Source organism: Molothrus aeneus, chromosome 3 (genome assembly GCF_037042795.1).
Source record: "Molothrus aeneus isolate 106 chromosome 3, BPBGC_Maene_1.0, whole genome shotgun sequence".
In the NCBI taxonomy this organism is placed as follows: Eukaryota; Metazoa; Chordata; class Aves; order Passeriformes; family Icteridae; genus Molothrus; species Molothrus aeneus.
Window position 1 is genome coordinate 18,385,047 of NC_089648.1, and position 23,745 is coordinate 18,408,791.

At 40.6% G+C, this 23,745-nt stretch overlaps 1 protein-coding gene across 1 annotated transcript; it reads right to left on the reverse strand.

The window, feature by feature from the left end:
* Positions 1–1,588: 1,588 nt before the first annotated feature.
* RRP15 (ribosomal RNA processing 15 homolog) lies at positions 1,589–22,628 on the reverse strand. The gene is made up of 5 exons (XM_066546412.1): positions 22,513–22,628; positions 18,989–19,263; positions 17,060–17,157; positions 16,035–16,236; positions 1,589–2,254 (listed from the first exon to the last, which is right to left on the reverse strand). Exons 1-5 carry the CDS (start codon positions 22,577–22,579, stop codon positions 2,102–2,104), a joined length of 795 nt encoding a protein of 264 aa, XP_066402509.1. The 5' UTR covers positions 22,580–22,628; the 3' UTR covers positions 1,589–2,101.
* Positions 22,629–23,745: the final 1,117 nt, after the last annotated feature.

Below are 23,745 nucleotides of genomic sequence, written 5' to 3' on the forward strand. Positions count from 1 at the left end.
CAATATTGATAGATTCCACATTTTTCTTAAACACACAAGATTCACTTCAGTGCTTTAATCAAAACATTACTCCAAAAATACACAAATAAACACCCAAGTATTCTAAAAGTACTTGGAAAACATTCTGAAATTTTTAATAATCACCTCAGGATGTCACAGTTCCTAAGGAAAACTTAAGATTATTTTCCAGAAGTTTGATTATGGAAAGAAACTGCTGATATGAAACTAGAGAGCAACTGTAGATTTCAGGGTGCTGATGTAATTTTTCCACAGAAAGCAGCTGAACTCTGTAGAGAGAGAGCAGTGTCAGGTTAGACTGTTATGCTGCTTCATGGACTCAAGCCCCATTGCAGCAGTTTCTGCACTGCACTCATGAGACGGTGCCTCTCACTGCACAGCTGTACAGATGTCAAGCCTTCAGAAGCTGGGATAACCATATGTAAAACTTGTGTGGTTTTGCCACTTGGTATTTTGGGTGTATGCCTTCATTTGTGATAATAAATATCAGGCCACAAACTAATGTCTCCTCAGATATCTAATATGTTTAACACTCAAAACAGCTTGAAAATCTAAACATTTCTGCTGTTAGCTTGGAGTTCTCCTGGAAGAATTATGCTACAATATATACCAGATGAATAGGCTAGGGATAAGACAATGATTGCCAGTTGTTGGGATGGGGTTCTCTGCCATTTTGTACCCATAGTTTTTATCCTGCAGTATACACAAAGTTCAAACAATGCCTTTGTTAGGAAAATCTAAATTCTACTGCACATTTCCATACTGAAGACTGAAAATTTCAAAGTTGCTCCTAATCATATCTTGCCTATAAGCAGGTACAAAGAAAGGTTTGTCTGTAAGGTATCTGTTGAAATGGACAGAACAGTACCATGCATTTTAACTATCAAGTAATGGGCCCCAAGGCTTTTTCTTCATGTAGCAAATGGGGAAATGTGATAGCAAAGTTAAACAAATGACACAGCATCAGATAGTCAGTCTGGAACAGCAAAGGCAGCAGAATTCAACCCCAGCCTCTCATTTAGAACACCCTTATCACCACACAATTCCTTCTGCGTATGCTTACATAAAATATATTCTTATGTGTGTTAGCTTATGCACCTCTGCAACCAACAACTACTGAAGAGAAATGCTGTAGCTTAAAGAAAGGCAATTGTGTTATCCTGACAGATGACTTCCAAATTTGTTACTGTTATGGCCCACACTAAGAGGAAGGGCTTTGGTTTGACCCTTTGCACACCTGAGGAATTAGCATTAGAGCTGACTAAACCCACAGGATCAATCTCAGAGCTCTGGCTCCTCATTGAAAAAGGCCAGAACACCATAACAACACTGAACACCATTTTCTGTGGTATTGTTAGAAAAGCTCTCCCTCCCCAGTGAAATAGCAATGACTGCCCTTTCCTACCAGACTCTTAGCTTATACAATCTCAGACTTGCAATGGAAAAACCATATATATATACATATATAAATACTAAACCCTATCAGTAGGGTCAAGTCTCTGTCTTTACAATTCTGTTTCCAGAGTTGTCTCCAATCAAATTAATGCTCCTAGACCAGAACTATCACATGAATGGTTACTTTCCTTTATTATCTACAGAACCTTTTCTGGCCAAAGTAGTAAAGACTGTATAGGAGTCCAATAACTTTACAAGGTGACAGCATTTCTGTGTTTATTGTAAGCCATTTCTATTGCAAATTGCAACAACTTTTCAAAGTGCAGCAGTGATTTGGAAATGCAGGCACACTAATACATCAATTGCCATGACTAATGTGTAAACTTTTAATGACCTTGGCAAAATCTATCTTTCATTGGGCAAGTGCCACTATTTTGACTGTACAAAATGTTTTGGAAATATGTTGAAAATTATACTTGTTTTGGAAAATATTTCAGGATTTCAGTATAGCAAATGGAGCTACATTAAATAAAAGTTTGACATGGAGGAGAAAACACTCCAAGGTTGTGTAAGTCTTTTTTTTTTCCTTTTAAAAGAGGTATCCTCCAAGTGTTGTACATTCATAGAATGCTGACTTTTTATCCAAACAAACGTAAGAAGATAAAACATTATCTTGAATGGTTTTCATTCAGTCACTGTCATCTTCTTGTTTCAGACCACCTCCTTCTTCACTGTTGCCCTCTCCATCACTTTCCTTGTCCCAGTCCTTCATAGATGCTCCCATCATGAAGTCATCACGCAATATATTCCATTCTGGCCCCTCTTCAGACTTCACTTCACCCTGAATGGTTGAGGGGAAGAGAAGAAAGAACAGAGGAACGAGATAAATATGAAAGGCAGTAAAAGATGCAAGGTCTCCAGGCAATCAAAATAACACCTCCTACAATCAGCAGACTGGGGGCCAGGTCTTGGTGCAAATGGTACAGAAACATGCAGAACAACGAAAAATTACTTGATGCTAAAATGCAAACTTGTTTTAACCAACCAATAAAAGAAATATGGAAACACAACAATTATTCCTCACGGATGAAACAGTCAACCCTGGGCATTGCTTCCTTTATTAAAATCTTTCTTGGCAATCAGAATGGATTCATGATATCATTTATTAACCCCCAGGTGCTGCTTCATTAGAACACTTCTTGGCACATTTCTAAAACACAAATATGGATTTAATAAAGGCTTAACCCCCCTCAAATTTAATATTTAACATATTCGGTGACACGTGAACCAAATCCCCTTTATGTGAATTATTACCTCACTACCTGGGCTTGTCATTGGTACAAAGCTGCCTCTAAAAGAAACAAAGTTGATCTACTCTTAGCAAGCCAACAACACCTTACTTCAAATTTCCTACCTCTTGGAAGTGGATAAACTCGAGGCCCACTGCATGGGCTGGTGAATAATAAAGAGAAGGGCCGGGAGTGGAGTTTCAGGTTAGCGCTGGAAGCAGCGCTCGGTCGCGGTTCCCGGAGGTGACAGATGACGTTTGGCAGTGCAACAGCCCCATCCTGTGGCAATACTTTCACACAACAGCTGGAAGCTATGCTTGCATCCTTTCCGGAGGAAAATACTCAAAGCTGCTCGATGTACTGAGGAAGGATTTATTTCAGTGTTTATGCCTAAGCAGCAAAATATTTCTGAGGAAAAACATGGCTCAGTGTCCAGCAGGCAAGCACAAAACTGTCCTACCAAAGTGGAATTAGGGGCACTGAAAATACTAATTTAATTCTGCAAGGTCTTTGGAAATAAATTTAACACTGGCACCCCAGGGAGGCTTTCCCCACTCCCCTGCTCCAAAGAAGGGACCTCAGCATCCTCAGCGGACAAGATTTGCCTCCTGGATGCAAAACCTGCAGTACATGTATGATCACTGTAGACATCTGTCCACGCCTCTTTTGTGCCATGCATATCTAGGAATGTGATACCACTGCATATTTAAGCTGAAGCCTGTGGGAATCAAGATTTGGGATAGAGCAGCATATAGAATTTGATTTCAGGAGAAAAAAGAAATGAAGAATGCAAGTCCATTACTGTAAATAAAACATGTCCTATCACCCCATCAGAAGTTATCTGAGTGCAAAATGCCTGCCAAACAAGGTATGTGTTTTTAACAGGTAATCAAAGCAGAAATGCTACATGTGACTTCTGCAGTTCTTCATCAAACACTGCCCTCACAAAAAATAGGATAAGAAGTCTTATCCTTTTCTTCCCAAACGGAATTTCCCAGGGCCCAGCTCAAATAAAGACAAACTCTACAGCTGTTCCTCGAGATGTTTGCACTGGGTTTCAGTTTAGGGTTTGCTTTTGTGCCTTCACAGATGCTCTCATTAATGGCTTCTCCCATCCAACAATTCCCCTTTTCCCAAGGGTAGTGCCTCCTAACCACTCACCACTCTTGCAGCAATTTACTTCAAGTGTTACACCCAGTAAACCTAACATCATCTCAGAAGGGGCAATCAATTACCTGGATTTAAAGAGCTACAGATAAGGTAGGTCCCTAGGCAGACATTAAATTTTTCACAAGATTCATCTGTGTTGTTATGATAGTGCAAAGACAGGTAGTCTGTTCTGGGATGCAAGGAGAAGGTAACTATTGTTTTCCTCCTTTTTAACTGTATTGCAGTTGTACCTGTTTGCCTTTGCAGAATAAAGACCAGTTAAAAAAAATCATAAAAATCACCAAGTTCTTTTTTAATCCCAGATCTTTGATAAATCAATATTTGAACAGTGAAATTTAGGAGAGTTGAATCTGAAATACTTAAAAGGAAATATCCCACATTTCTTACAAAACATCTACATTTTTTGTTTTCAGCAATTTACCCAACAGAACTCTTTTTTTTTTCCAGATGTGGAGAACGGGGAATTTTTTTTTTTCTTATTTTGTTTTGGTTTTTAACAGCACAGAAGGAGTAGATTATTATCAGCAATGACAGTTGCAAGCTCAGGGTTTGAAAAGCTCAATCCTCAAATTCATCCCAAGCTACTATTCAGCAACCATTAGCCCTTCTTTCTGGATATGTCAAGTGAACAACAGGACAAAAGCAGGACTTGAACAAAAGAGGGATGCTGATCCTCCATAGCATTACCCATTCTGTAAGGCACCACAAAGGCCTGAATAGAGTCTTACAACAAGCCCAAAGGAGAAAGACAGAGGTAGCATGTTCATGCCTCAAAGATGAAGATTAAATGCTTGAAAGCAAATATTTAATCAATTTTAAGCATGCCTCCAAGTGAAGAAAACGCCTTATTTAGTATCTTCATTCCTAACTCATTTACTACTTCTTTTCCCCTCAGAATAAAAACTCTCCAAATCTACTACATCACAAAACATTCCCAAAGTCTTAAGAAAATATGCAGTGAGAATATTTGTATAATTAACAATTAGTTGAACTGTAACATCACTTCCCAACTTGCTTTATGTAAGAATGTTAATACAGTTGGGTTTTCAATGCCATAATCTAGTTTCATCTAAATAAAACAAAACTGATTCTTGGCACGTGGAAAATAAACCAACTTTCAATCTACACAAATGCTTTTGAACTCCCAGTCAGCTGTTCATGCACATCTCACTACAACACTGAAGTCCCCTTTGAACATCCCCAAATGAAAACAAAGCAGACTATATAAACAACAGAGTGTAATGCTACATAATGTGAATCCTTCAGTAAGGCAAGGAGTGAAAAATTCTCGTGTTGCTTTCTTTCCTCTCCTCTTTTATACATTGGAATTGGGTTTTCTTTGCCAGAAGGGTCTGGCAACCTATTTCAAAAGGTCTGAGAGGCAGCAATTAGTAAAATACCTCAAGAGTCACTGTTGTTTTACTAATTGCTGGTGATGAACTTGTTATCATGAGCTGAAATAAGGCAGAACAAAGCATGCACTGTGGTTACACTAGTGCTGATACTTGCTCTGATGGACTCATAGTCCAGTTGAAAAAGAGTATAAATTAAAAAAAAAAAAACAAAAAAAGCTTGCCTACTTGCTAGGCTATCACAGCATTAGCTAAAGCCTCTCACAAGTAGGGCTCTGTAGTGGGGACATACTTCCTGAACTAATTGTGCTTTGAAGACACACTTACTAAAATCTGCACCAGGACAAGAGGAACTGAAATTCTTGGCCAAGTCCTAATAAAACCACCAAACAGACGTCCAAACTAAGCTCCAACTAAGCTTAGTTCTGTCAATTAGAACAAGCAGCTGACCCTTCCAAGATCCAGGCTAGAACTGCCTCCTGGATGCTTTTAAAGGAATTGGTCTATGAAAGCCTTGTGGTAGTAACAGCAGCTGTAAGATCAAGTTTGAAATCTCCATGTTTTTGTTCATTTCTTTACCACCACAAAAAACTGGAGCGACAAAATTTGCTCTTGGTAAATGACAAGACAGTATATTCAACTGAGACCTGCCAAACTCAGCACTGGAGCTGTGGCAGACAGCACTGACACCAAGGTGTGGGATCAATCCTCTCTGCCCCGTCTCAAGCAGGATGATACCTGCCTGAGCTCTTCAGAACCTTACACTGAAGCAGACCAAAGTCCACAGTGCTTACTGGTAAGTAATGGCATTAAAAGAAGATATGCCTTGAAATCAGACAAAAGACAGCATTTCACTCCACTGTCCACCTGCTTGGGTCACTTGAGCAACTCCAGCTTCTGCATCTGCAAAACAACAGACACACCTACAGCACCGCGGAGATTCCCCGAGAGCAGTGTCCAGAAGAAGACAGGAATTCCAGGCTTTCCAAAAAGGAACATTTTTCAGACCTAGGGATTACAATCAGCACACTGGACCCCACGCCTTTGCTCTGTGTATAAGATGAAATGCCAGAGCTTGCAGGGGCATCTCTCTTTACCATCACCTACAATAAATGTTTATTTGTACCTGTCAGGAAAGGAATTTCTAACATAAATATCTCTCAAGCAACAAATTTAAGCACTGAGAAAACAATTCTAACGTGTCTAATTAATCTGAACTGCCTCCCCAGGTTCCTGTTTTGCTCAGTACAAACATTTAAGACCTTGAGACACAGCGAAGCTTTTGTCATGGGGAAGAAGTTAAAAAGCGTAACTGCCAGAACACATTCTCACATACATCTGACAATTACCTTCCCTGTCAGCCTGCATCTAGCTCTGAATGACTGCTTCTATTCTGGTTCTCATCCCCAAGCAAGTCCATGTAAACTGAGCTCAAAAAAACCCAATCAGGCAGCACAGGCATACAACTGAGCTGTGTTAAATCTGAATTTAAAATAACAATAATAATGATAATAAAACCCCCACTTGGCAGAAGAGGGGGAGGGAATGAAAAGCAAAGAACACCAGCATAATAATTTCTCCTAAGTTAGTTTTCAGCAATATGCGAGCTCACAGGCTAAGAAAATAAATTTCCTCCAGGCTGGGAAGAAATGAAAAAAAACTGCAGCCAAAGTATCTAAAGCAGAAATGTAAGCAGAAAACAAAATGTAATGATTTTTAACAGGAAAATGATACTTGGGTTTGATCATTAGTGCTGCCAGCAACTTCATCTGATTTGAATTGCAGCAAGACTCTAGGAAAGGCTCCTATGTAAGCCTGATCCCAAACAGCCAAAACCCCACAAATATGCAAACTGAGAATACAACCTACACTGATATTATCTTGAACTTCTGAGCTGAATTCTCACAGCAACTCACTCTGGGAAGCATTTTCAGGTTGCAGAACATGTGAGCTGCACAACAGAAATGTATTCTGCTGCAGTTTAATTCTGCACAATCATTTATTCCTTAGGGTGAGAGTTATTCAATGCCCATCTGCATTCTCTCTCTGAATGAGAAATTAGAGCAACTGAACTAAACTGCCCTGGTTTACTTGAAGTGACACTGCACTGTGGGTATCAACAATGGGACAGGGGATTTACCCAGATCACAAGCTTTCTCATATACACCAGGATCTGCTCTGGCAACTCTAGTAAATAATCTAAGAATGAAATTTTTTTACAGTGTGTTTTGAGACCTGCTGTTCCTGTTCAAACTTCTCTGAAAGTAACACACTGGAATTATTACTACAAGCACAACAAATAGTGGTTTTCCTTTTGAGCACAGCCAGAAGACCACCCAGAGCGTAACGACCTGCACGAGGAATCTCCCCATCCTCACATCCTCCTCTAGGATTTACTACAACTGGGGATGTGTGAATGAGAAGGAATGCTTTGGGTTGGCACGCAGAGGCTTAAACATGGCCCAGCTTTGGAGGGGTCAGAACTCAATTACAGAATTTCTAAAAACAAGCATAAACCTGGGCCTAAGCAACGAAGAAAATTCAGAAGTGTTGTTATTAAATGCTCAATTGCAAAGAAGAATCTTAGAAAAAGCTTATGAAAGAACAGATTTCCTCAGGCTTGGTTCACCAGAAACCTCATAAATTATTATTTCTGTCAGGAAAAGCAAAAATAGTTTAAGAATTCAAGCGTAACACAGGCCCTTTCTGCACACAGGACGCTCTGGAACTCCTCAGCCTGCGCTGTACTCCAGCCATCGACAGCAGCCATCTCAGAAACCCCTGTGCTGCACAAGGAATTCCACCACATGCTGCTGCATGACCTGTTTGGCCATACTGGCATCAAGACTCCCCATGTTTTAATGAGCATGATGTATAGCATGGGCATGCTACACCAGGAGCAAGTTGCACAGTTCCTGAACCACCAAGCTCTACCTGGAAAATACACAGATATAGCAAGAGTACCTAGTAAAAAAGTATGCAGTCAAGATTAAGGCCTCCACTGTGCTATCTCTCAGGAGTCACATCTTAATGCCTTTCAACAGTTTACTTTAGAGAAACATTTTCCAGTCACAACAGATTTTTCTCAGATGTCACCCATTTATGAAAGACTCTTATACTATCTCAGCTGGGTACCTAAAATTTTCTGCAAGTTGTTATAAAAGCTTGCCTGCTGGCCCTGCAGTAAGGAAACATGCAGACCTGCAGCTGTTTGGAGTATTTCTGATTTTTTTTTTTTCAATAAATTAGCAGTTTGCAAATTTTTAAATAATATGAATATCACTCAAATTATTTCCAACAAATGATGCTAAAATCATCCACTGTCTTTCATTATGATGTAGCAAGAGGCATAACGGAGTGAGTCCCAAAAGGCTGTCGCAAACAATAAGGGCTACAGTAATGACCATGCCTGTCCCTTCCAGAACTTGAGAAATCATCTCACAGAACAGCTGATGAGAAGGAAGTGGGGCAAGGAAAAAGCCTCTTCCTAACTCAGGATTTCCACTTTTGAATCCCAGAAGAAGTGAAAGGATCCAAAAACCTTTGAGGTAGGAGGGTGAGGAATAAAAAAACACCAAAACAGAGTCTACAAGGAACTAAGCTTTATGCAATTTTATTATTAAATGTGAAACAATGACGTTTTCCTGTCTGCTAAGCAGCTTGTCTGTTTTCACCTCCCTACAGTCATTGCCCTTGGTTTTACTTCAATGGTTATGTTATATCCTAGAGGTCTCCAAATCCAAATTTCTCTGATCTTATATTTCTGTAATTTCCCCTCACATTGCCATGTACGAGTGGCAACCTCATTAAGGAACAGACCACACCCCTCACCACTCCCAGGCTGCTTTCTAAAAGCAGCCTGATGAAGGAAGATGTAAACTGCCCAGGATCCCAATCCCTTATCTTAAACATCTGGCTCCCCTTTCTCTGCATTTCTGACCTTTGCATCTCTATGTTTCTGTATGGGCTTTCCCAACAGCTGCAGGTGGAGAAGAAATGACACAGACCCCCTGCAGACCACTGTCCAAAAGTTCAGCAGCAAACCAAAAAGAGGTCAGACCTTTCCAAGAGGTAGTTTTAGTATAATTTGTAATACTAACCAGGTTTTAAAAAGTACATTTTCTAATCTTTCAGTAAATTTCAGAAACATTCATTAAAACCTGGCTGGGACTTCCCACACGACTGAAAAAAAATTACTGAACTCAGCAACCCTCTAACAATTGCAGGATGGAAGGAGTATGATCCACCACTCCTGAAGTCTATTGACCAAGATAAACAGATGAGCAGGTACTCACAGAGGTCATTTATAACACACACACTCTGGAAATCACAACATTTTATACCTTAATAAGACTTCAAAGTAAAGGAATCACTTTCCTTGATAATTTCCAATAGCAAATGCTCAAATGGGGAAAACAAACTTATTCAGATAGACAAGCTCCACCCAAACCTTCTTACTTCCAGAGAACATTTTTCTATAAAACTTTATGAAATGTTTAGATGTATTTTTCTCTAAGTACACTGCCCTGCCTATAAGAGTTATGAACAAAGCCAAGAGTGGAGAGCTGCTTTTATAAGGCTTCCAACTTGATTTACCAGATAAAAGTCTAATAGGATTTGACTCTTTGTGCTTTGTATACTCACAGGAAGATCAAAAGAAGATATATGCCACAAGTTTTTCAAATGTGGTTGTTTCTGACATAGTTTTACTGAAAAAAAAAAAAGCCTTGCAACATCTTCTGGGAAAACAAAACACATCATACTATCATGTGCACTAATAAACAAATAGCAAGGCAAGTTACTCTCAAATATGACAGATGGAGCTGTCTCAGCATTGCCTGACATTTCAATCACAAGTCCCTGTTTATATTCACTTAAAAATTTGCCAAGCTTCAACTGCTTCATGGTGAAGGATTCTGCAATGTTTCAAATATAACCACTTCATTCCTTTTCACAGAAAGACAAACTTAAAGTATTTTGTCTTCAGCTGTAAGGAAGACAGAGACATTTTCTACAGGAACCTTGCATCATTCATTCTTATTAAAGTTAAAAATCAGTTAAGGATGTGTTTTGGAGCTGGCAACATATCTTTTGCTATCTCCATGAACATTTGCCTGGATCTGGACAAGTTATAAACATCTGGAAGATTGCCCTCCCCAAACCTCAGGTCATCACCTCAGTAAATGCAGTAAGTATTCAGCATCCAAATTCTCTTAAGATATCTGTCCTCACTGATCACACACTATCTGCATCTTAGCAGGCAGCATTCAACTGAACTGAGAGTGACTCATGATGACACACAGGGGACTGGCCTTTCTGTGCAAACAGCTGTCAGGGCTGCTCCTGCATTAGGCACGGGATACTTGCTTGGCCCTCAGGTGCAGGGGGAAAGAACCTGTCAGGAACACAGAACGGGAAGAAGATAAAAAAAGAGGTAGATGGGAACAAAGTGCAAAATCACAGCCTTTTCCGTTCCTGATTTCTGATCAAATATCTGATAAATAGGACAGAAAGGGATATCTGAGTATAATACCATAGGAAAAAAGGTAAACCCAGTAAAATACTGCCCTTCACATGACCCTTAATTATCTTATGTGGAGTTGAATTTACAGTGTCAACTTATTGACACTGAATCAATCACATTTAAATATTGTAACACTGACAAATTTAAATTGACATTTAAAGATTGAAGAAGGTCTATATTCCCATGTTAACACAGATTTTCATTACCTGCTATGACAACAATTGCACGTCTTAAAAACCCAATCCTGTTGATGACCCAAACTCTCTTAAGTTAATACAACTTCTAAACAAATTTAAAAGAAAAATGTCATAATCAAACAACCTTTAGTACTGCACAACAACCCTTTACCTTAAAGAACATAAGGATTATAGGATATAGCAAACTGGTGGCAGGTTGCACTGTATTTATCCCTAAGAATACAGCATACAATTAGTTGTCAGCAACTTTCTGGTACAAAACCAAAAAACTTCATTAAAAGCATCAGCTCCAAACATATATGGGGTAACCTTCAAGAGAATGTACATACAGTTAGGAAAAACAGATAAAAATGCAGGATTCCAAAGGAATCCAAATTAAAAGTTTTTGTGCATGTGATGGGAAGACATTTATTAAAACTGGGAGAATATATCTACTCTGGCTACAGCTGAACTAAATTAATACTTGGCTGCCCCCTCAAATCTGCTGGAATATATGCATGCCTGGTTACTCCTTCAATTAGGTCTGTAAAACCAGCACACAACAGCTGTAGCAATAAACTTGTGCTACTCTGCAATGCTATTATCACCTAAGGAAGTTTCTTGATAAGATTGAAAGAGGTGTTGATACACCTTACCAAATTTCCAGAATTCATCTCTGCCTTCATCCACACTTCAGAAACAATTTCATAATGCAGGTTGAAGTAACTGTTCAGACTATTGTCACTCCAAAGAGGTATATGAATGAAAGCAGTTGTTTTTTTTTTCACCCTCCGCATTTCTACACTGTAAAAGCAGTGGAAAGAAACAGACCAAGCTGATGGCCAGTACTCAAGAAGCTGCAAAGAAAAGAAGGCAGTCACTCTCAGTTTTTAAACTGATGCGACTTTTAAGCTGGAAAGCATAATTTATACCCCATTTATCTTAAAAAATGAAAGCCCCCATGACAATCCTTGTACCCCAGCAAGAACAGTGGTCAAAGTTGGAAGCATAATATTCCTCCTGCCCTTGAACAATCTTCAAACTACGGCTTAAAATAAAGTCTCATGAACAGAAGAAAAATCTATAGTAAGTCTGACTCTAATCACTATCCTTACAAATTACTTACCAGATACTTGGAGCACTTATAAAATTTGCTTGAGGTAGGAGTAACTTTTCTGGAAAAGCACTTTAAGTCCCATATGAGCAATCGCTGCTATGAAATAGCACTTATATTCTTCTCCACTCATCTTCCTTCCCATCAATAATTTATTTTAGAATAGGTACTATTTTGAGACCAACACACCATTTTTTTCCAGATGTCATCCCAACACAGGAAGCAAATTGTACCTTGGGGTCATGTAGTGAGCCTAGCTTACAGAAAGATTACCTTGCAGAATTTGGATCATGGTTACTGAAGTAGACCAGGAAATCCTGCTCTTACTTTCACCACTGAAATGTTCTGCAACAGATCTGGTTTAAGAAAGTTTACAAGTTGAAGCAAAACCATTCTACAAAGTCCTAATAAAAAATGAAAGGTCAATGAGCGCAGGTTATGCTTGTCTTAAAGAGCATCTGTAACTTTCATGCCAGTTGTTTATGTGTCACTAAAAAATGTTTTACCACACAGTAAAATGCTTAACAGGGACCAGCACAAATTACAAAAGTCACAATGAAATTGTAACTAATACACAGCAAGCGTGGAGAATAACTCTGAATTTCCTCTGAATTTGCTTGTCTTCTTACAATTAAGATTTCAAGACTTCATGTAGTTTGGTACATTAGCCAACCTATCTGTGCAACTCTAGGAGAACAGAAACTTCACTCGACCCTGGAAGCAAGGGTACTTCCTAAGAGCACCCTGTATTAAGGACCTAAAGAAAACAAAAGGTTCCTACAAGGAATCCTTTACTGCCACTACCTACTTCTGTATTCTTTCTATAGACATAAAATAACTTCAGTCTCCAGGCATGAAAAAACAGTGCTTTTGACACGTACCCTTTCTAAACCTATAGTTTCATAAAGTTTCTTGTAATGTCTTACAAGAAGATATGACCAACACATTATGAAAAGAAAAGCTGGTGTGTAAGGATTTTGTTTAACAAATTGAAAGCTCTCATATCTGCCAATAAAAGATTCATAGAAAAAGCCCAACCCAAAACTTAAAGCCCATCTGAACACAAACAAGTGGGATTTTTATTATTATTTTTTTTAATGACTACATTTTTCTCCAACATTGCAAGGCTTCAGACAAGGTGGTGAGGGGAGAGAAATTAGATGATCTTACCCAGAGGCAAGCATCATGCATAGTAACTTGGAAAAAAAACAGGAAAAAATATTACACAAGTCAGCTGGCTCAGCAAGGATTAAGAAATACTTTGATAAACAGCAAATGATATGAAAGGCAAAGCTTTTGGCTCCAGCTCAGAAAAATAATTACTCCCAGCTGGGCACAGAGAACTCCAAGAAGGGCTACAATTTCACATGAAGGGCACAGGAAAACTTACACAGCCTTACAGTCTTTCCTTCATAGTTAAGTTGGTTAGGTATATGCCAAGTAACATTTAGGCCAATGGCTAAAAGTAAACAAGACTATGAACAATGTTCTAGTGGGGCACATGTTACCTGCCCTTCCCAGGCACGCATAAAGCTGATGGAAACAGAGAACAAAATTCAAAAAGTGGTCATGCTACTTTGAAATTATACCACTGCAGATGGGCCTTTACAGAGCATTTAATTTCTTTTTTTCACACATAAATATACTTGGCTAAACAGTCAATCAACAGAGCTTTATAAGGGGTTTCTTCAACAACCCCTGACACGTGAAAGAAATTGCCAAACTTTTAAAAATGCAAAGCACATTTTGCATTTAAAAACTGCTGCAGAGCAAGAAAACGCTTTCACCCATTCTCAAAATACAGTCAAGTCTTGTCACAGCACAAGGCTTGAGTCAAAAAAGGTTTGCTTTCACTGGTAAAACTTTTTTCTGCTATTTTTCCTGCTGACTGCTTGTTTTATGTGGGTGGGGTAATGTTTTTATTGTTCTGGACTGCCTTTTAATTGATGGCAGAGTGCCTGGATTTTGGGATTGGCATCTCTTCCATTGTTTTTGCTGAGATAAATAAATGTATCTCCCCCCCCTTTTTAAAAAAGGAATACACTCTATACTCTTGACTGCTAAAAACAAACCCACAAAACAAACAAACAAAAGCTTTCAGATGGCACAAGCAATCTGCTGAAACCCTGCTGCAAGGAATTTACTACCGAAAAACCTCATCCAGGTTTCCTACCCTCTGAAACACTCTCAAAGACCAAGAAGCAGAGATATGACAGTGGAGGCCAGCAGAAGTGTTCAGTGGCTAAATATTTGTGTAATTCTGAGAAAGAGAATGAAGAGCAGATTTTGGCCTCAACCTCAACCCTCAACAACTACCAGGAGGGGAGCTTGCTAAATGAGTAAGATATGTTCTCAAGAGAAAATAAGGCAGATTAGGAACAGCTTGAAAAGGAGTTATTGAAGAGTTTGGTTCACTATTAAACTGAATGGAGAGTCACTGAAGCAAAGGCTGAAGAATCACTGAAACAAGGGAGAGAGGAAGGGGGGTGGTCTGTCTAGGCAGACATACAGTTAAAAAACCCAACCAAAAATCCCGATCCCCACCCCAGCTTTTGTGCACAAGCAATGCGAAAGCAGCACCTACATTAATACTCAAACCCAAGACTAACCAGCCAGCAGCTATAGCATCTCCAGAGGTCTTGAATGGAAATATGCTATTACTGATGCTGCCAAAATAAAACTTTTCTTTAGCATAGAAACATTTGCAATCTGTGTTTTCTGACCTAGCAATTAAAAAATTGCCCTGCTACAATGTGGCACAAAACAAAGGTCCTAGTTCTTGCTCAGATATTGATTTAATGCTGACTACAACAGTAGTTGGCACTGCCATTCTTCCAATATTTTGCTACTCCAAGGGAGGAGAAACAAACAAATGAACCAAAAAAAGAGAACCACACACATACACATGTCCCCCCACCCAAACAAGCAAGCTGGAATTATTTAAGGAGAAATAAAGTGTCAGCACCAAGCTAAATTGTTCTCATTATCCAAAGAATTTAAAAAATACTTTAATATTGCACTTGCATGAAAATTGTATGAGCACTCCATGCCAGGCAGTGTTTCAGCATGTTCCCCAAGTGCACACAAACAAAAAACATATGACAAAATGTTGTCTCCCAGTATTTCTTGCTGGCACGGAAAAGCACTTAGTTAACTGCAGTGTGTCTGTGCCAACTACAGTATTCCACCCACCACCAAGCACAGAGTTCAAACCTGAACACAAATACGCTTCAAAAACGTGCAGCTTCTGAAATACGAGAAAGAGTTGTCTGGGCAACTTGTTTTCAACCCTGAGCTACTTGGTGAGCTGAAAGAACTGATGAAGAGTTGGATGAGTACAACTACACTGTGTCTCAAACACATTTGGGAAAAGTGGAATGTATTTCTTTCCAAAACATCTCAAGAGCAAGGAAGCCACACCAGCCCAACGCACACAGAGAATCAGGGAAAGAAAAGTCTACATATAAGGTTTAATACGCCTGTGTTTCTTTCTGTTGTGGTACTCATTTTGTATGGCAAACCTTCAGTTTCAGACACCAATCACCCAGAGGAAGCGAGTTTGACATGACCAAACTCTGGGGACACACAAGTACAGTCTAACACACTGTGTAAGATGAACAGCCCCCAGGTCTTTAACAATTTCAAGGAGCTAACTCTTACTGGCCAAATTCCAAATGTCACAACCCACCAGAATCTAGCAGTTTGTTCCATGCCTGGTGTAAAATCCAAGACAAAATCTAGTGTTTCATAATCTTTTTTAAACATAGCTAAACCAAGTTAAGTGCATAAAAGGCTCCATGTCTTATCAGAAGAGCTTCCAGTGTTTTGTACTTTGATAGTCAAAAGACAGGGAAAATAGGCTACTTGTTCCCTTCCACAAGTCAAAACATCCCAGCCATTGGGGTCAGAGGTTTATGAAGAGCAAGCACATTAACAGAGAGTCATTATATTGAGAAGGTACTTTGTAAGATTTTTTTTCTCACAGATGAAGCCTACCTGTTTACTTTTAGTGGCCTTTCCAGCAGGATTCTTGGCTCCTTTAGCCCCCTCCATGTTTCTTAGAACATCAATGAAATCTCTCTTTGAAACAGAAGACATCAGTTTAGCACGCTTCCTCTCAGAGCTCCCTGCTTTCTTCACCTCCTCTTCCATTTTCTTCTGGTGTGTCCTGACAGCATTGAATAATTGTACAACACCTCTGGGACAGGGAAAAAGACAACAAAGCAAATCTTTTAACTCAAGTTCCTTCCACAGAAATGAACCCCCTACTAAAGCCAATCAGTGCAGATGCTGGATGGCTTCTAACTCCCCAAAATGGTGACCTGGAACCTCGATTTGGTTAAGAAGTAACATTTACTAGAATATAAAGGACTTTCAATTTTTACTCCTCCTTCATACTTATTGCTAGGAACCAGTAACAAACTATTCAGACTCTGAAGTAAGCCTGATAACATGGCACTAAGATCAGTTTCATCCTTGAGCATGTTTCATCCTTGGGAGCATGTTATTTGTCCTAAAATCAGTTATTAAATTACTCAAGCAAGTTTCTTAACGGCAGTTGAAGCTGGGGGATAGGGCAGAGGAATGAGTAAGGACATAAAGGCAGCACATCAAAATGTTCAGCTAGTTCTGTGACATCAAACTACCACAATGTGAACAGGCAGCTGAACTTCACAACTGTGGATCTGGTGAATCCTCTGTGGAGAAGCAAAAAACCAGAACAGTAGTAACAACTGTTCTGCATTTTTAAGGCATTAAATTAACAAAATGAGGGGATGCAACAAAGCACTCCTGCTAAGCAAACATTAGATTCCCATCTAAATTTTTACTCTTTCATAAAGCTTCTGAAATCTTTTGTTGAACTTGATACTGTACAATGCAGACCTGTCTATAAATCTCTCAGCTCCTGCTAGTCACTTCTTAAGAGTTCAATCTGATTGGAAACAGATTACCTGCACAGGCCTTTTCCTCCTCTTTTTGATATACGTACGTTTAAGGAAAGCATTCAGAAAAACTTTTACCTTGTGGCAATTCTCTGAAGATTTCTTTCCTTCTCTCGGTCTTTGACAACATCTGGCTTCACTCGGCACATCATTTCCCATTCCCGCTTTTTATCAAGCTGCATTATAAATATTGTTATGTGAAACAACATGGACATTTGAGAATGCAGCATGACCTGACAGAGTATGTAGTAGGAGGAAAAAAAAGTATCTACAAAGTTCAGTCTGGTTGAAAGTAAAAGGAACTCCAATATAGGGCTGGACAAGTCTCTTGCATTGACACAACAGGGGCTACACTCAGATCTCAGAGTCATCTACATCCAGCAGCAAAAGCCTAGGAAAAGGTGCTTTCATACAACTGCCTTGAGCAAGGAAATTATTCAAAGACAGCCTTCAAATCCCAGACTTCACAAGCTGATCACAGAGCTGATCACAGAGAAATTTATACATAGTAAAATCCTGGGTCCATCAAGACTGGCATGTCATATTTTGAAAGTAGAGAATTTGACTTCCCCCTACAGAACTGGTCCCAGTATGGCTTTGTGACCAAAGCAACACTCAGCAAAGAGTACAACAGGCAGAACTCTAACACAAGAAGAGCACCAAGTGTCCACCAGACAACAAGACATGTGTACAGTATTGGTTTTTGCCTATTTTTTGGAGGCTCTCCATTTCAAAACCAAATTGGTCCCCTTTCCCTACCAGCAGACAGAAAACCATTCTGCTGCAATAGGAGACCACTGTATTTCATGACCTCTGCTTTAGGAGTAAGTTTTTCTTCCCCTCTGAACAATTTAACAGTGTTTGAGGCCTGGTGATGTTCCATTAAATCTGTTTTATGCAAGAAGTCTCTAATGGAATTTCAGAGTCCTTATCTTTATAATTACAGGCAGACTACTATGAATTTCTGAGTTTATGACCATGCTTTGGCCTTTGATCAAAAGAACTGCCCTATCCTACCTTTCATCAGCAAGAAATCAATGAAAGGCAAATTGCTTTCAAGTTTTTCTAAAGCAAACAAGTCACTTTGGGGACCTGTGGCCCATCTCTGTTTTGCAGTATTCTCACATATTTACTGGATGAGAGCAGGTATTTAGGACAACCATAACTGTGCAGATGCTGTAGTGAAGCTCTCTGAATTTAAAGGCAAGCCACGGCCCAACTGCAGCATGTCCCAAACTGTCAGGTGAATAACCTGGTTATCCCACAGAAACAGAACTGGTAGGATGAGACATTAAAACTATTAATGTATTTCTAGCCTGAAGGAAAATCAACCAGAGCCTGGAATTAAAAGTTCCACTAAAGGCACAAACAAATGACTTGCCAACATGGTTTGGTTTCTTCATACCAGTTTCAGAACCAGAAGCAGTTTAGGGCACAGACATGGTAATAGAAAGCTCCGATCAGAAGTTTTCTATTGAGAAAACTATTTTCTATTCATGACTGAGGGGAGCAAACAACAATGCACAACCACATCATTGATTACTGCAGTCTCAACCTAGAGGCCTTGATTTTGGAAGTCACAGTACAATTTAAATGGAAGCAGTCTTCTTCTCTTTCTCCCTCTCACTTTCTATGGTAGATAACCATTTCAATTTGAAATGCCAACAAAGTGAATTTCACCCCAAATTAACAATGCCAAGTAGAAAATCAAGCTTAAAGTAGCTGCTTTCAGCCCCTCAAAAAAGAAAACATCTTAAGCTGACAGACTGGAACACTCCTGCTGCCAATGTTCAGCCTGCCTGATGACCCATAAGAAGCAGTAAGAGAAAAAACCTTACACAGCATGACTGGAAAGTAAAAAAAAATTAATCTGCTCAAGATCACTGTGAAGGAGAGACTCCAAAGCTGAGACAGACTCAGCAGAGATTTGAGACAGTGCTCTGAGACTATCTTGCATGTAGCCCATCTCACAGTCACTGCACATGGAATACTGCATCTTTTTCTCACCCTCATCTTCTTTTCTTGCCTCTCTTGCTTTTTTTTCTCTCTTTCCTTCTCCAGGCTTTTATTCTTGGCCAAGATGGTGGACTTATTCTGTGGAATCTTTTTGTTGAGCACTTTTGCCATGGCATCTGCCCATCCTGAACTTGGGCCATCTTTGGAGCTTTTTGCCTCTTCAGCCACATTGCCAGGGGGTGCTGCTTCATCTTCATCATCACCATCCAGGGCTTCACCTCCCGAAGAGTAGCTGTCTTCTGGAAGTTCTGAGCTTAACTCAGAACCTAGGGATAAAAAAAAAAAAAGGAAACAAATTAAGCAAAAAAAAGTATCAGGAATTGTTTATAACAAGAATCCTTCACTAGTGCCATTTGCTCCACATGTAAATGTTATCCAAGTTCAGAGCAAGGTATTACTGTAAATGTGCTGTTACAATTAATTCCTCAAGCAGACACACACCATTATACTGAATTTATTAGAAACTATCCAGTGCAATGCTTGCTCACCTCAGTGATGATCAAAAGTGATTGAAAGAGGCTGCGCAAAAGGGAGAGGGCAGCCATAGACATTTATTATTAGATTATTGAAAATTTTTATATTTAGGGCTGGTAATTGTGGTGGGAAAACCTGTCTATTTTCCAGTTTTAAAAGTGTAACTTATAAATGCCTATCCACACAAATATGTGCACATATGCCTGTACACACTCCCAGAGAAACTGCAACAGTGACATCTGGTGTTTGGCTGCAAACAGCCACAGGAATTAAACTGAAGCTGGGGGGCATTTCTTATGTGACAGCAAAACCTGCTCAGAGACAACGCTGCCAGCAAAAATACAATTACCTAAGCATAATGAACCCAGGGGAGACTGCTCTGTGGAATACAGCATCAAGACAGGCAGCTCAAAAGAAACCAGAGGCACTGTGCTTTTCTGGGTAAGTAACTGCTCAAGTTACACGTATAAAACACCCCCAAAGTCAAAATCCTTACCCCTATGAGCCCTTCAAAATAAAAGAAGGAACTGAAGTTACAATACCAAAGTTTGGAATTAAGATAGCTGAAAACAGCCAAATTGATAGCACAAGAAATACATGAAGAGCTAGTCCTCATTACTCTGTTCAGTAGGTCAAACTGCAAAAATAGAAGTCTTCAACAGTGCAGGTGATTAACTAGAATGAAATGGGCTGCAAGTTTAGGGTGTACTGAAATAAGCTGAGTTATTTCACTTCACCATGTAATCAAGAGGAGAGCATACACCAAGTCCTGCCACCATTAACTACTATTCCAGTAATATTTGTGCCACATTAAATTTTAAATTAATTATCTTACATACAACTTTCAAGACTGCAAAACCAAATGCTGAACAGAAGGAAGCTGGTTTCTGATCCCACCCAGTCCCAGATTCCTCATGTGACTCACTTTCATCCATTTACCACTCTCAAACTCTTTAAAAAAGAAAATTTAAATTTTAAACCACAGTTCTACTGAGCCAAGTCCTTTACTTTGTAAGCACTACTATATCCCATGAAGTACCTTTATCAACCAAACCATTAAGAGAATGAAGCCAGGAGTGCTTCACAAGATCTGTTCTCCATGAAACGATGCAGGCAGCTATTAATGATATTCCCCATTAATCAACCGTCTATTTAATTATTAATCAACCATAAACATACACTCTTCTGCCACATTAATTCATTATTCTGTCTTCTCCATGTGCCTGTTTCAACCAGAAAAAACCTAACAAACAACATAGCAGCAAAACAGTAGCATTGACGAATTTAAAACAAAACCTCTACTGCCCAGGCATGTTTAGAGGCTTGGGGAGCATTTGGTTATCCTGATGGAAAAAAGTGAGAGTCTGTGGTTACAGAACAAATGTGGAAGAGAAATAATGACTGAATACTTGGTCATTGTCAGTATGACTTTTACTACTACCAAGTGGTATGTCATGCTCCACTCAAAATAAATTATGGGAGTGTTTTCCAACAGTCCTTACTACAAATTGGAAATTTAGAAGTGGCAAATTTTCTCAACACATTCAGTAACTATTTAAAGGCATCCTTTTTATCCTTTAATATCCTTCTAGATATTTGCATCCATATTCTGAGTTTCCAATAAAAAATAAATTCAAACCATCGCCTGAAAAGAAGTAATTGCAGCACCACATGACGTTTTACATGTAGGAGCCACATCCTGGTTCCTACACATAAAACAACGTCAAGTTTTCACCCCTGGGCCTTGTCCATGCTGCTCTTTAGCTTTTAAACAAGGAATCAGCCCTGTTTGTGACTTTTTTTACACACACAAAAGCAAACACCTACAGAAAGTCCAAACCTGACTCCCCCACACTGCTTAGGGTGAACTTTTGCAGTTAGCCATAAAAAACAGATCAGACTTATAAAAAGGAAATTTGCAAAAACATGTATCATTTCCTTTACATAACATCTTCTGCCAATAAAATTGGAGAATACCAACAACATTTTGCTTTCAACAATTACAGAAAAATTAACAAGGTTTCCACTACCTGCCATAATTTATTCTTTAATACATCAGACTATCAGTCAACAGCATGAGATAAAGAGGAGGTATTTCAAAATAATTTAAACCAGATTAACTCAATCAGAAGTAGGCCTGGGGCCCTATTCTGAATAAGAAAGACTGATATCTAGCATAGATTTAATATAAAAAGTTTTAATTGTTTCTGTGTGTGTTGCTGTGAAATACACATACACATCTCTCTATCTCACTCTTTCAGACTCGCTCAGTGATCAAGGTGTAGACACAATTAAAACACAGCGAACTTTAAGCAACGAGCTCTGAAAGAAGCTCCCACACAACGCTTCCCTTTGGTTCAATTCTGGCGCTCAAACCAAACAGAACGAATGCTGGAGCCACAGTTCCAAACGGCCACAACCCTGACTCCTCCCAGAATAAAGAGAAAAAGAAGTCCAGTCACAGGATAGAACGAAGAAGTGATCACAACTGGTTAGCAACACTCTCATAACACGCAAGGAGGCGAGAACGATGCAGAACCGTGCGCTAAGGGTTAATCACTGGAACGAGAGCGTCCCAGGGCTTTCCTTCGGTGAGAAGCAGATCCCGGCTGGCACAGACACGGAACTCGTGCAGCTCTGCAGTCGTTCCCCTCTCTCCCAGGAAAGTGGGCAGCGAAAGCTGTTTCGGTGGGCCGAGGGAATTAAGGAGCTGTGGGCGGTACTCCCGGGCTGAGTGGGAACAGCCCAAGGGCCAGCGCAGGAGCAGCCAGCAGGCCCCGCGCGAATGGCAGCCACCGCCCACGCCGCTAGAAGCGGCCTCAGCAGGGGCAGGGCCGGGGCCGGAGCTCCCGTTCCCCCCACGCCGACCGGCGCCAGCCTCGGCCCGGGTCCGGAGCCGGGGGGGTGAAGGGGCACGGACCCACCGGCGGGCTGGGACGGGGCAGAGAGGAGAAGCCTCCAAGGTCAGAAACGGCCCACAGCGGCGGCCGGCGATGCTTCAGAAGAAGAGAGAGCCCCAACCCCGTGCCTGCTGCCGTTACCGCTGTCCGTGTCCATCTCCGTGCCCTCGGTCCCGCGCCCACGTGGGCCCACCACGGCCGCCGCCATCTTCCCCACGGCCCAGCTGGCGCCGCACTCCGGCCCGGCCCCGGCGCCGCCAAGCTGCGTTCCGGCTGCCGAGGTTCCGGGCAGGCCAGAGGCGCTTCCGGGGTGGGGCCGGGGCGAGGCGGGCCGGGGGCTCCGGGGGGCAGAAACAGGTCCGAGGATGGAGCGAAGGGAGCTGGCCGGAGCAGGGCCTGGGGCGCAGGAGGGGCCCGGCCAGCCCAGCCCTGCGCTGAGCCCCCGGCTGTGGGGTCCGCCCCAGGCAGGCCCCGATCGGGCCCTCCCGGGGCTCCATGCCTCGAGAAAGCTGCGCTCACCTGGAGCATGGAAAGTACCCTGGGAACCTCTCCAGCACGGCAAAGCTCGGGCTCATTGTTCGCTTCCTCCCTGGGGGGCTGCTGTGGAGGGACAGGGCAAAGATAAAACGAAATTAATGCTCTATATATGTGTATATATGTATACATATATGTGTGTGTGTATATATATATGTATATACGTGTGTGTCTATATATATATACGCATACAGGAATCCGGGTGCGAAGAGGAATTTGAAGGCACTACCGCAGTGCTGGTGTACCGAGAAAAACTTAGAGAAACCAGTGAAAACTTAGCCACGCTTCCAAACATTGCTTTGAGGCCCCAAAGGAGGGGCTGGAAATGCTGGCAAACTCCGGTTGATGTACTGAAATCGCTTTCTCCTAGTGGTGGTATTTGTTGTTAGCACTGGCTGGTTGGAAAAGCAGACCATCTGCCACATGTACGAAAACAAAATTTCTTCCATGTTAGGTGAAAGAAATCTTAGTAACCCTAATTTTCTGTCACTTCACAAGCACTAAACGGCCACTCAGGTTTTAGGGCCAGATTGTAAGTCTGCCAGCCATCCAATCACTCAATTTGGTGCATCTCTTAGAAGCACATCCTGAAAACAGCACCACCTAGAACGTCAGAACTGTAAAAGAAGCAAATCTTGGGCAACTTCTTACATAAAAGCACTCTAAACTAAAGAAATGAAAATTAGTTATCAAGACCTGCTGTTCTTGCAGCAATAAAATATGCTGAGGGATAGAAGCTCCAGCATTCCTTGAAGCCCCAAAGTAGTGCCGTAGAAATAACCACAAGAACATTTATGAATATAGGTATTACAGGGGGAAATTGTTACATGTAGGGTAGTC